Here is a 13969-nt window from a genome sequence, read left to right as displayed (position 1 = left end):
CAACATTATTACGTCCAAGTAGAGTTGTCCTGAAGGCAGGAAGGAATATGAGACTGCAGAGAAGGAAAGAGATCAGGGCTGGAGAAGTATGGAAGTTGGAGCCATGGGAGGGAATGAGTTTTCCAAGGGAGTGGGTGTAAATGAAGAATAGAAGAGGATCCAGAACTGAGTCTTGAGGGACTCCCACATTTACAGGGTGGAAGGCAGAAGAGGAGCCTGTGAAAGAGACTGAGATTGAGTGGCCAGAGAGAAAACCAGGAAAGAACAGTGTCAGTGAAGGCAAGGTTGGATAACATTTCCGGGAGAAGAGGGTGGTCAAAACTACTGAAGGCAACTGAGAGGTCGAGGAGCAACTGGCAGTCTAAGCAGGAGGCAGGACGGGGGTTGAATCCCCGTTTTGCTGATGAGGGAACTGAGGCACGGAGGAGGGGAGGTGGCACGGCCGAGGTCACGCGGCAGGTACGTGGCAGAGCCGGAATTAGAACCCAGGGCCCTTGGTGGGGAGAAAGACTTGAAAATAAACTACGGACACGGACATAAGTTTTATTACCCTATTTATTTTGTTAATGAGGTGTCCATCCCCTTGATTCTATTTATTGCGATTAAGTTGTCTTGTTTTTGTCTGTCTGCCTCCCCCAATTAGAATGTGAGCCTGTCAATGGGCAGAGATTGTCTCTATCTGTTGCCTAATTGTACATTCCAAGCTCTTAGTACAGTGCTCTGCACATAGTAAGCGCTCAATAAATACTATTGAATAAATGAATGAATGAATTAGGATGGAATAGAGGTTGTTGCATGTGATAAGAAAGGAGATCACTGGTGACCTTTGAGAGGACAGTGTCTGTGGAGTACGGGGGGTGAAAGCCAAACTGGAGGGGTCAAGAGTGAATAATCTAAGGAGGGGAAGTGGAGGCAGTGTGAGTAGACAACTCACTCAACAAGTAGGCTAAGCAGCGTGGCTCAGTGGAAAGAGCCCGGGCTTGGGAATCACAGGTCATGGGTTCGAATCCCAGCTCTGCCACTTGTCAGCTGTGTGACTGTGGGCAAGTCACTTCACTTCTCTGTGCCTCACTTACCTCATCTGTAAAATCCGGTCTATTCTTCACTCCGCTGCCCGGCTCATCTTCCTGCAGAAACGATCTGGGCATGTCACTCCCCTTCTTAAACAACTCCAGTGGTTGCCTATCGACCTCCGCTCCAAACAAAAACTCCTCACTCTAGGCTTCAAGGCTCTCCATCACCTTGCCCCTTCCTACCTCTCCTCCCTTCTCTCTTTCTACCGCCCACCCCGCACGCTCCGCTCCTCTGCCGCCCACCTCCTCGCCGTCCCTCGGTCTCGCCTATCCCGCCGTCGACCCCTGGGTCACGTCCTCCCGCGGTCCTGGAACGCCCTCCCTCCTCACCTCCGCCAAACTGATTCTCTTTCCCTCTTCAAAACCTTACTTAAAAATCACCTCCTCCAAGAGGCCTTCCCAGACTGAGCTCCTCTTCCCCCTCTACTCCCTCTGCCATCCCCCCTTTACCTCTCCGCAGCTAAAGCCTCATTTTCCCCTTTCCCCTCTGCTCCTCCACCTCTCCCTTCCCATCCCCACAGCACCGTACTCGTCCGCTCAACTGTATATATTTTCGTTACCCTATTTATTTTGTTAATGAATTGTACATCGCCTTGATTCTATTTAGTTGCCATTGTTTTTACGAGATGTTCTTCCCCTTGACGCTGTTTAGTGCCATCGTTCTTGTCTGTCCGTCTCCCCCGATTAGACTGTAAGCCCGTCAAACGGCAGGGACTGTCTCTATCTGTTGCCGACTTGTTCATCCCAAGCGCTTAGTACAGTGCTCTGCACATAGTAAGCGCTCAATAAATACTATTGAATGAATGAATGAATAAAATGGGGATTAAGACTATGAGCCTCACGTGGGACAACTTGAGTACCCTGTATTTACCCCAGCGCTTAGAAAAGTGCCCTGCACATAGTAAGAGCTTAACAAATACCAACATTATTATTATTGGAGAGGAATGATAGGAGGGAGATGGGGGCGATAACTGGTGGGAGCCAGTGGATCAAGGGGGGAGCATTTTTAGGCTAGAGGAGACATGAGCACGTTTGAAAGCAATGGGAAGAAGCTACAGGGGAATGAACGGTTTCAGATGGCAGTCAGTGAGAGAAGAATGGAGGGAGCAAATGTTTGGATTAAGTGTGAATGGATGGGATAGTAGGAGCAGATGGAGGGGATGGATTTTGAGAGTAGGTGGGAGATCTCCTCTTGAGATACTGCTGGGCAAGAAAGGAGACTCCAAGAAAGGGTAGGAAGGAGGGGAGACGGAAGGAGTAGGGTAAGCCAAGCACTATATTAAGTATAAGCACAGACACAAGATACCCTTTCAGAATCACAACCGGAGAATTGCCAGTAGTCTTCCAGTCTTGGCTATGAGAGGGAGAGTCAAGCAGAGACATAGCCATTCCATTCCTAGCTTGGCTAGTGGCTAGCGAGTGGAAGGCCATCTGCTACAAATCAAAACTCACCTGTGCTGGGCAGCAGTGGCACGGGAGAGAGACAAGAGCAGAGACTCAAGTTTCCTATATGGAAGAAGGCTGTGGTAGACAAAGTCTGTATTTTTACCAAGAAAACTCTACGGATACACTACCAGAACAATTTTGGATAGAGGTGGGGCATTCAGGGAGCGATGCGTCCATGGAGTTACTATGGGTTGGAGACAACTTGACAGCATAAGAAGAGACACAAGAGAATAAGTTGAGATGCAGTTCCCGTTGCTCAAATGTTCATAATTTAAGAGGTATTGGTGACTTGCCCAAGGTCACCAAGCAGAGCAGTGGCAAAGTTGGGATTAGGACCAGTATCTTCTGACTCCCAGGCCCATGTCAATTCTACTAGGTCATGTTACCGCCTGGGGATGGGCTGGTAGACCAGGACACCAGTTCCCCAAGACAGCAGTTGTCAATCACTCCAATGCACTGGCCAATCAGGAACAAGAACAAGGAATACATTGCTTTGTCTCTCTCAATACATATCAGCCATTATCAGGATATCTGTGTGACCAGTTCTTTTCAGTTAGATTGAAAAGGATGCTGCAAAAGTCATTAAAGCAACATGTGGTATCTACTCAGACTTCTTTCTTTTTTTTTCCAATGGATACACAGTTGCCAGTGATAAACACAATTAAGAGTGGAAAATATTGCTCTAATTCAACATCAGCCCTGACAACCAAGATTGAGAACTTGTGGGCAAAAAATTGGGACCTAAAATAGCACTTTGCCCAAACTGGAGATTTCCAAGCCAAAATATTACTTCTTTGGGAAATAATGAACACGATTACCTCAGTCCCCAGTGTAACCAGTACTAACCTTTCAGCTGGCACGTTGGACTGTGACACAATTAAACACTGGGTAAACCTCACATTTAATCCATTCTCTCAGTCAATGAGCTATTTTCAGGCCTCAAGCAAACTCTACTGATCCCGTCTTCAAGCCCTTCCCCAGAACCCTGAGGTTGTCCCATCGATCCAGTCGATAGACACCTCAGCCTTCATCATTTCCTCAGCCTTGGACATAATAATAATAATGTTGGTATTTGTTAAGCACTTATTATGTGCAGAGCACCGTTCTAAGCGCTGGGGGAGATACAGGGTAACCAGGTCGTCCCACGTGAGGCTCACAGTTGATCCCCATTTTACTGATGAGGTAACTGAGGCACAGAGAAGTTAAGTGACTTGTCCACAGTCACACAGCTGACAAGTGGCAGAGCCGGGAGCCGAACCCATGAACTCTGACTCCGAAGCCCAGGCTCTTTCCACTGAGCCACTCTGCTCCACTTCACTGAACTCAAACTTCTGTCCAGAGAGTCTGACTGACCTCACTGACCTCAGAATCTGAGCAGGCTAGCAAAAGGGTAGTGGCCCCAGCCACTAGATCTCCTGGCATAACCAATTGTCAGTGCCATGGTCTTTGAGGTGAATACCAAGGGACGTGCTGTTTCACTTCCAGAGGTGAGACAAAAAGCTAGCTTAATTCAGCCACATTTGTGTATATTTATCTGCAACAGTTATGGATAACAAAGAATGGCTAGATTTCTGGATGCTGACCCCTACATAAAAGCAGAAATTAGACGTAAATGATAATAATAATGTAATAATAATGTTGGTATTTGTTAAGCGCTTACTGTGTGCCGAGCACTGTTCTAAGCGCTGGGGTAGACACGGGAATCAGGTTGTCCCACGTGGGGCTCACAGTCTTAATCCCCATTTTACTGATGAGGGAACTGAGGCACCGAGAAGTTAAGTGACTTGCCCAAAGTCACACAGCTGACAAGTGGCTGAGCCGGGATTCGAACCCATGACCCCTGACTCCAAAGCCCGTGCTCTTTCCACTGAGCCACGCTGCTTCTCAGAGCAATCGAATCCACCATTCTGACACAACTGTAAAACATTAAATTTTCACTTCTACCAAATTTTCTTGGTAGTCCTAGTTTCCCCAAGATTTAGTAACCCCCCCCACCACTTTTACAGTAAAATGAGTAAACCAGCATTCTTTACTCCTGGCCAACCAGAGAACTGAACTTGTTCCAAGCACTGGGGTATAGTGCTACTTCCGATCAGGCATAACATGGTATCACTCCCGTTTGTAAGCTCTTTGATTCCAGACTCCCCAAATTCCATATTCTAATGACAAATTTATAATTTGTATATTATAAGAAGGCAAGATCCTCGAAAGCTACATGAATGGGCAAGAGAAGACGGTACGGATGATGTGAGGTAAGAATTGCAGTAAATTCTGAATCCTAAGGGACTTCAGGATTCTGTTCTTAGAATTGAAATGGGCCCAAATCACATCCACAGACCAATATAGATAAGGACAAGCACATAGACACAGAAAGGCTCTTGCCTACAGCACATCCTCACCTATTAGTGAATAATTCCTCCAGAAGCAAGGCTGTCATGCCAGCTGTAACAAGTAATGTTTCCTGGTTACTAGGAACTAGTACAGGAAGTAGAACACAGTAGAAATGTTTGGAAGAAGTGAGTGCTCTGTAGAGCTGATTTTCTGGATTTTTTTTTTTCCTTAAAACCGCATGGAAAAAGGCTAACTTGTTAGAGAAGAGTCGCCGAGTGGAGAGACCACAGGCCTGGGAGTCAGAAGGCCTGGGTTCTAATCCTGGCTCTGCCACTTTTCTGCTCAATGACCTTAGGTAAGTCACTTCACTTCTCTGTGCCTCAGTTCCCTCATCTGCAAGATGGGGATTTCAATACCTGTTCTTCCTCTGACTTAGAGTGTGAGCCCATATGGACCCGATTACCTTGTATCTACCCCAGGGCTTAGTAATGCTATTACTAAGCATAGAAAGTCCTTAAAAAATACTACAATTACTATTGTTATGATTATTATTCTCGATGATAATGATTACTATTATTATCATCGTGTCAGTGCTTCCTGAGTTGGAGAGATGAAAATTAACATTAGCAATGTTATTTACCCCTTAATCCTTCCTCTTTGTTCCACCTAGATTGGAAATTTGATCCAAGGGAGATCTCGGGATTTTCCCACTTCCCTCCGACACCAACTCCTGCGGATCTTTGGTAGCCTTAGGGTGGCCCTTGGAGTTCAGGCGGATGAGAGAGAAACCAGGGAAGTGCAGGAACTTCAAGCCCCCTGGGCAGCTGTTGTCAATCACTGGACTCCTGGGCCAATCCCAAAGCTCATCAAAGAAGCAAACCCACATTTGAGCTGCCTTGGCTCCATAAACCCAATTTAACATTTTCCAGCCCTTTCACACTTAATCATAACCAAAACTACTAGTTACCAAACTTCCTTTTATCAGACTGAAAATGAGTTCAAGGCATTGCTGTTAGGAAATACTGATTGGGTGCATTTTTTTCCTTCCCCAACCTGCCACACACAGACAGGGGCTGGGTCTACTGGCTCAAAGTAAAGAGAAGAGCTGACAATCATCCAGTTAATTTATTCCACATGGAGAATATTAATGGTATTTGGAAAGTGCCTTCTATGTGCCAAGCACTGTTCTAAATGTTAGGGTAGATCAAGATAATTAGGTCAGATACAGTCACCGTCTCAAATAGATCTCACAATCCAATAAGGAGGGAGAGCAAGTTTTCTTCTCCTTTTTATGGTTGGGCAACTGAGGTCCAGAGACGCTAAGTTACTTGCCCAAATCACACAGCCGGCCAGGGACAGAGGTGGAATTAGAACTCAAGTCAACCCAATCCCTGGTCCCTGCTCTTTCCAAATGGCCTCATTCTCACTTCCCTATCTTGAAAGGAAAGAACTAGAGAGCTGAACTCTATTCCTATCTAAAACACTGCCTAATCTCTCCAATTAATTAATTACCTTTGATTTCCTCACAGTTTCCATCTGTTAAATGGGGATTAAACCCTACACCCTCCTATTTAGTTTGTGAGCACTCTATGGAACAGGGAGGGTGTCCAAACTGGTTGTATTGTATCTACCCTAGTGCTTATTACACTCCTTGGTATGCAGTAAGAGCTTAACAAGAACCATTATCATTGTTATCATTATTATTATTTTATAGAAACATTTGCTTAGGGAAAAGGGAAATTCCATAAAACTCCAACAATCAACTGAACAGTACTAGGCACATAATAGGTGCTTAAATGCCATCATTATTATTATTATTATTATTAACTGTATTTATTGACCCCTTACTGTGTTCAGAGCACTGTACTGTGTTTGGGAGAAGCAGCATGGCATAGTAGATAAAGCATAGGGCTGAAGGATTTGTGTTCTAATTCCGACTCTGCCACTTCCATGCTGTGTGACCCTGGTCAAGTCACTTCACTTCTCTGGGTCTCATCTATAAAATGAGAATTGAGACTGTGAGCCCCTCATGGGATAAGGACTGCGTTCAACCCAATCTGCTTGTATCCACCTCAGCGCTTAGTACAGTGCCTGACACAGTAAGTGCTTAAGAAATACCATAATTATTATTATTATTATAATGCAGCCATATAACAGAGTTGGCAGACACATTTCCTGCCCACAATGAGCTTACAGTCTAGAGATGAGGTCCTCATAGAAAGGTATCCCACTAGACCGTAAATTCCTTGAGGGCAGAGGTTGTTCTACCAGTGCTATTTTACACTTTCCAAATGCTTAGTACAGTGTTCGGCACAGAGTAAATGTTCAATAAATACCATTAACGGAAATGGCATCCTGTTGTTATACCACAGTAAAATGATACTTCTCAAACGCAACAAGGAAAGATTATGTATAAGCGGAAAGGGAGGGAAACCATAACCCATGAAGGATTATTTATATTCGTCCCACTGAAAAGCCTTAAACACCCTTGGAATTGAACCCTCCCTAGGGTTTAAATCTGATGGGCTTTTACCAACCCCACATTCGTAGAACAGTCGGTTTTCCTATCACGCTGGGTTATGTTCTTAAAAGGGCTCACATTATTCTACAGCTGGACCAACATGGTGCACATAAACACAATTTTGTTTCTTCCAACACCAGATCAGGTTGTATCCAAACACGCATATTTAGCCTTGAGCAGAAAAGATGGTGGGGAGACTTAACAAGTATCTTCAGTCATGTGAAAAGTATTTTGTGGAGAGAACACCGAGGATATGGGTTTAAACTGAATAAGAGTGAGATTAATTACACATAAAGAAGATTGTCTTGACTTTAGGACTGTGAGCTCATTGAGGGCAGGGAATGTCACTGTTTATTGTTGCATGGTACTTTCCCAAGTGCTTAGTATAATGCTCTGCACCCAACATTTGCTTAATAAATATGACTGACTGACTGAATGAATTTAAGAAAGGGGAAACTCTGCTGCTGGTAATCAATGGAGACTGTGGAGTCACCCTATCCCTGGGGATAACTAAGAAGAAACATGCATCTGACCAGGATAGACAAGGGTTAGTGGTTCCACCCTATCGTGGTCCCTCCCGGGCTCAAAATTCAATCAATCAATGAATGGTATTTGTTGAAGACTTACTATGTGCAAAGCAGAGTGATTAATTACTAATTAATTACGGCATTTGTCAGCACTTACTCTGTGTCAAGCACTGTTCTAAGTGCTGGGGTACATATAAGTTAATCAGGCTAGACACATGCCCTGTCTCACGTGGGGCTCACACTCTAAGTAAGAGGGAGAACAGGTCGTCAATCCCCATTTTATAGTTGGGGAAACAGAGACAAAAGATATTAAGTTATTTGCCCAAGATCATACAGGAAGCAAATGGCAGGAGCTGGGCTTTGAACCTAGGTCCTCTGATGCCCAGGCCTGGGTTTTTTCATTCAATCGTATTTAATGAGCGCCTACTCTTTGCAGAGCACTATACTAAGTGCTCTGCAAAGTACAATTCAGCAACAAATAGAGACAATTCCTGACCACAACGGGTTTACAGTCTCTTACTGCTTCTAAACACTTGGGAGAATAAAGTACAATAGAGGTACTAGACACAACCCCTACTCATATGGTATTTACAGTCTTGATTCTTTTTCAATGTCAATTTGGTGGATACAGATGAAAAAGATAGTTGTGCCTTTGGCAGGGTAAGGGTGAGAAGTGTTGGAGCCAAGCCCCGCACCCCCACCCTAATTTCTGATCATTATCAAAATCCGCTGCTTAAAATCTGCTTTCGGACATCCTAAACAAGACTGAATTCTGCCTTCTCCTGCAGGGAATTACAACTTCTTTCTAAATGCCACTGAGTTTTGAGAGAAGCATACATAAATTGCTACAGAACAAAATAACTGCAAATGGTTATGGCTATTTTTCCCATTGTCTGTGCTATGATGCAATGCCAAGGATTTCCCTTTTTTTAACTCTAAGGCTCAGGGTAAACAGAGGAGACATCGATTGCCAAAACTCTATGCAGACAATTAAAGGCTGAGGAGCTTTGGGTTCTCTCATTTGTTCTATGTTTGGTTAATGTATTATTTTTATGTCTCTGTGTTTTATCCTGATAACTACAGCTATTAAGCCTGCAAGCGATACACAGGGAGCTTGAAAGGCAATGTAATCTGGAGCTTTTCAAAGCAAACAGTGGGCTCTGTCCTATGTAATACTGGCATCTGAATTGGGAAAGCCTTAAGCATTATTTTTTTTAAATGTAAAAATAAACTTCTTCAGCCCACACCTCCCTAGAGGTCATGGAAAGGACCCATATTTGAAAGACTTGAATTGGGGTTTCTTGTATTCATTCAGTCATTCATTCAGTCATATTTTTTGAGTGCTTACGTGTGCAGAGCACTCTACTAGTCCTTGAGAGAGTACACTATTACACAATAAATAGACACATTTCCTGCCCACAGTGAGCTTACAGTCTAGAGGGGGAGACAGATATTAATATAAATGAATTACAGATATGTACGTAAATGCTGGGGGGCTGGGGGGTGGGAGGGGATGAATGAAGGGAGCAAGTCAGGGAGACGTAGAAGGGAGAATTGGAAATGAGGACTTAGAGAAGGCCTCTTGGAAAAGCTGCGCCTTCAATAAGGCTTTGAAAGAGGGGGAGGGGAGGCATCACTGTTTCATCACATTTGAGGAGAGAGGGCCACCCAGGCTAGTTTTAACAAAACTGATCTCCTGGCTCACTGAGAAAGTCAACCATGAGAACATCATCTGTGCCCTGCCAACCAAAACAGCCATCGCTATTATTATTAATAACAATAATAATGTGTGGTATTTGTTAAGTGCTCACTCCATACCAGGCACTGGTCTAAGCGCTAGGGTGGATACAAGCAATTCGGGTTGGACAAAGTCCCTGTCCCACATGGGGTTCACAGTCTCATAACCCCATTTGACAGATGAGGTAAATGAGGCCCAGAGAAGTAAAGTAACTTGTCTTATGGTGACACGGCAGACAAGTGGTGGAGCGGAGATTAGTACCCAGGTTCTTCTGATTTCCTCAGAAGGGAGTCAGGATATGACTGAGATCTGCAATTTGATTTGGGATCCCTCAGACCAGAGAAGCTGAAAACAGAGCAGCCCAGATGCTGGCCCAAGAATTTCCTTTGCAACAGGTGACATACACATGTGCTAAAACAAAATCGCTCTCTGATTGAGATTCCCAGTTCCAACCAGAAAAAGATCCTGTACACTAAGCAACCAGGAGATGGCACGGTGGTGGGTTCTCTGGCATTGTCAAACAGGTGGGTTTTAATGGAAATTGAGTTTTCTTACTGACCCGACTCACGGTCCAGCTAGGAGTGGACTTGATTTCTAAATGAGACCATTCCATTAATGGAAAGCAGGATGAAATAAACGCATGGGCTGAAACCTCCTGGGAAAAGAGCATTTTAAATCTGGCAGAGAATTTAAAGGAGTAGAACTGGTTGGTGATGGGGTTGGCTTATTTTGAAAAGACAGATTAAGGGAGGTAGATTAAAGTGTTACAATGTAAACAGTGATACATTCTTTTTGGCTCTTTTATTTCTGGCAAATTGGATAGATCACTATGAACAAAATAGTCATTACAATCACTACAAGATTCTCCAGTGAAACCAGATCCATCAGAGTATTACAGTACTATAGTTCTTAAAGTTACAGAATGCCAGTGCAGATGTTCTTAATTACCCTAAAAACACAAATACTTACACAAACCGGTTTGTTCCAGCTCCAGAATAATTCAATTAAAGGCATGCTTATAATTTAGTAGAATGAATAATAGTCAGAGCCCACTAGTCTGTGAAAACTGTTCAGGAATATAAACTAAACACATAAATCGTGCCAAGCAACAAACTCTCGATACATGTGGGGTTGCAAATCTGCAAAGTAGGATTTTTCTCTAGCAGGGAGAAAAATGGTACCTGAGTTAGCTTGGGGTTGAGACAGAGGCAAATCAATTGAATAGTCAGTTAATGTTGACTGTTAGCTTCAATACCGTGAGAACACCGTAGGTAAATCCCTTTAAGCCTGATGATGAACTCCTTGAAAACTGTACTATCGCTCCTCCCCTGGGTTAACTGGTCTCTTGAGAAACAGATCTGATAAGTAATGTGATATAGGCATTCTCACCAAATCTACTCATGCTTTGCAATACGTGCTCTGGAGTCTCCGCTGTTTTGGCAGAGTGCCTTCTTTATGTACTTTAAGCTCCGCTGTTCACTCAGAGGAAATCCAAGTCGGTGACAGGTAACTGTGTACAGCTAATAATGTTTACACATACTAGGCAGGAGATGCTTTTTTATAATTGCTTTAAAGTAAGGAAAAGATCAGCAGGAGCCAAGCACAGCAGATACCCCACTAGTCCACATACATAGGTGCTGTCTATGAATCTTTCTCTCTGTAAATATGGGAAAGTGATTCATTCAGAAGCACTTGGAGATCAAACATAGTGCATAATGGCTATTAAAATTACATGGAGAAGCAGGGGTGCAGGAAATGAACTCTAGAACATTAGAAAGTTTCAACTGATTAAAAATGCGCTCAATGCCCAGTTAAACGATCTCATTTGGCAAGTGCTGCTCACATTATTTAGTTGTTAGACACGTTTTCAACCCTAAACCTCCTCACAGTCCCACACAGAAAGAAAACATAGAACTGAGAAAGGCGTGCATGAAATGGAAAAATGAACCAGATTACATTACCTTGTGTCACCTGTTGAATAGCCAACATCAATCCTGACACTGCATCGGGAATCAAATTTTCCTTCAGACTGTAGCGTGGTGCCCACTCGAGAATAGGCATTCGCCTTCGACACCACTGTTTGATGTCTTCACAGTGCAGGGAATGCATCTTCCTCCACACCAGGCTTTTCTTTTTTCTCTTTGCTCCTGTCATTTTTCAGTTCCCCTCCCCCCAAAAGTTCCTTCTTCAGAACAGGAAAGTTGTGACAAACAGCCCTCTTCCAGTGTCAGTCAGCAGCTCGTCAGTGGTGCAACAAGGTCAAAGCTACAAAGAAAGAGGTGAACAGAAGCACTTAAATCTCTGCAGCCGGACTGTATCTTTTGGGGGGGTGTGGAGTGGGGGGAGGTTGTTAATTATTTAAAATTTTAAATGATTTTTTTAAATCACTCATCTTCATTGGAATGAAGCAAATCTAGTTTCTGCTAAGGTAACATCTGCCTAATCTTTGGGAGAATTTGGTCCTGCCTTATGTTACTCTATGGCTCTCTAGCCAGTAATTTCACCCTTATATTCACTGTAGTGCTTATGTTTTTGGCTCCGGTCCCGATGGTTAATGAGGTAGTGCTGGGCGTGTGTTGGAAGAAGGCTGGACTATGCTAATACAACGAGAAACTGCTCACAAACCCAGGCTCTCCCTATGATCTATGCAGAAAAACGCCAGAGGCTCTGTAGAAGAGAAACTAACTCACGGAACCCTTTCCTCTTCCCCCATAAGGAAACGGATTCCACAGATTAGAAGTGTGTTCTTCTGAAAATGTTCAGGGGCATTCCCTAAGTGATCTATGCTTTTTTTAAAAAAATCCCCCCTGGGCTTAAATATGGTTCTTATTCATAATGAGATGTTCAGTTATCAAACTCTCTAGTTTGGAAAAACGAACATTCATGTCTTCTAAGTAAACTGAAGCTTCAAACTCATGAGATTTATAAATTGTCCCCCAAAATGAACTAATGCCTGTATTTCCCCTTTGGAAATTGTTCTGTCTGCTTCCTCTATTTTTCATTGTTTAGTATGCATTCATTCTCATTCTCTCTCTCCCCCCATTATTACTAATATTTACAGAGGAATGACATTATCCTCAGTGTCAAACAAATCACATTACCTAGTTCCTGAAAAGACAAGTAAGTCATAGATAGACCTTTCCAATTCTTTTTTCTATTTTATAGTCAGATCAAGAATCGATCAATGTTTGATGTTTTTGTTAAAGAAAAAAACACCCTACTTTTATGAGCTGTTCAATTGGAATTAAACCAGAGAAACAGTTCATTAAATAAAAATGTGGCAGCCAGGAAAGAAAGTAATATGTACATAGTTCACTATGATCCCTTTAATGTTCTTTATCCCAAAGACTGTAACTCTGATTTCTGGAAGCTTTTAGAATAACACAAATCTTGGATTTCTTGGGCACATCTATGTTCTTTGATGCACCTTTTCTTGTTCATGTCAAATACGACTTTCAAATTAAGATGTACTGCTAATTGTCCAGCCTATCAAATATTGTCCTAGTTGTTTCCCATGACAGTCTCCAATATACTCCCCTGATATGCGTTCAGTATTTTACAAACACTGCCGTACTCTATGTACAAACCAACGTACATACTCCAGGTTGATGCATACAACGCAGAGTCACAACAATCATGGTCTGAAACCTTGGCAATCCAATATATTATTGCAAGATAATAAAACAGATAAAATTTTGCTCCCTCCATCAGGTAAAGTGGTGACAACCTCTTGCATTGGTTTAAAGGAAGTGGATGATCTAGGCTAGTCACTTAACTTATTCATGCCTCAATTTCCTCACCTCTAAAATAGGGATTCAGTATCTGTTCTCCCTCCTGCTTAGACTGTGAGCCCATGTGGAGAGGGACTGTGTCCTATCTGATTTTCTTGTATCTACCCCACGGCTTAGTACTTAGAACTGTGTTTGGAACATAGTAAGCACTAAAAAATACTAGTTATTATAATTATTATTATTATGAATAAATTAGAATGATTGAAGAAGACTCTGAAGGAAAGAGAGCTTCAAAGGTGTGAAGAGAAATTCAGAAATTCAGGCTTGCTATAACGTATACATTGAAGACAACGTGAAGGTTGTTTAAGCCAAGTTGTATAAATAATCACAAAAGTTGGAAAGTCACTATCACAATGTGAATAACAAGCTTCCTTTTGTAGCACCGTACAAGGTCATTATCTTCGTACTATGACTCCTCAGTTTATATTGTGAGTTTATGCTTTGAAGTATTTTAACAAAGTCTAAAGAATAGTTTAGTGGAACTTAATGCAATAGCCTATATCACGCTCGATCGATCAATGGTATTTATTTAGCCCTTCCTA

The 13969-nt window shown here is 42.9% G+C and overlaps 1 protein-coding gene and 1 non-coding gene across 3 annotated transcripts in view; one reads left to right on the top strand and one right to left on the bottom strand.

Moving 5' to 3' along the window:
* The window catches only part of SLC26A7 (solute carrier family 26 member 7), a 156588-nt gene extending 144688 nt beyond the window's left edge, over positions 1-11900 (bottom strand). For both annotated transcript variants that reach the window (XR_003759059.1, XM_029064214.2), the window contains exon 1: positions 11598-11900. Coding sequence is in view for 1 of the 2 variants with exons in the window: in XM_029064214.2 (XP_028920047.1) it covers positions 11598-11790 (193 nt within the window). In the remaining variant the exon portion in view is untranslated. The remainder of the gene's footprint in view (positions 1-11597) is intronic.
* LOC114811722 lies at positions 2378-2515 on the top strand. The gene has a single exon (XR_003759418.1). It is a non-coding gene; the product is annotated as a small nucleolar RNA SNORA7 (small nucleolar RNA).
* Positions 11901-13969: the final 2069 nt, after the last annotated feature.

This window comes from Ornithorhynchus anatinus, chromosome 4 (genome assembly GCF_004115215.2).
Source record: "Ornithorhynchus anatinus isolate Pmale09 chromosome 4, mOrnAna1.pri.v4, whole genome shotgun sequence".
Classification (NCBI taxonomy): Eukaryota; Metazoa; Chordata; class Mammalia; order Monotremata; family Ornithorhynchidae; genus Ornithorhynchus; species Ornithorhynchus anatinus.
Note: the sequence above shows the minus strand (reverse complement) of the source record. Positions and strands in the feature narration are given on the sequence as shown.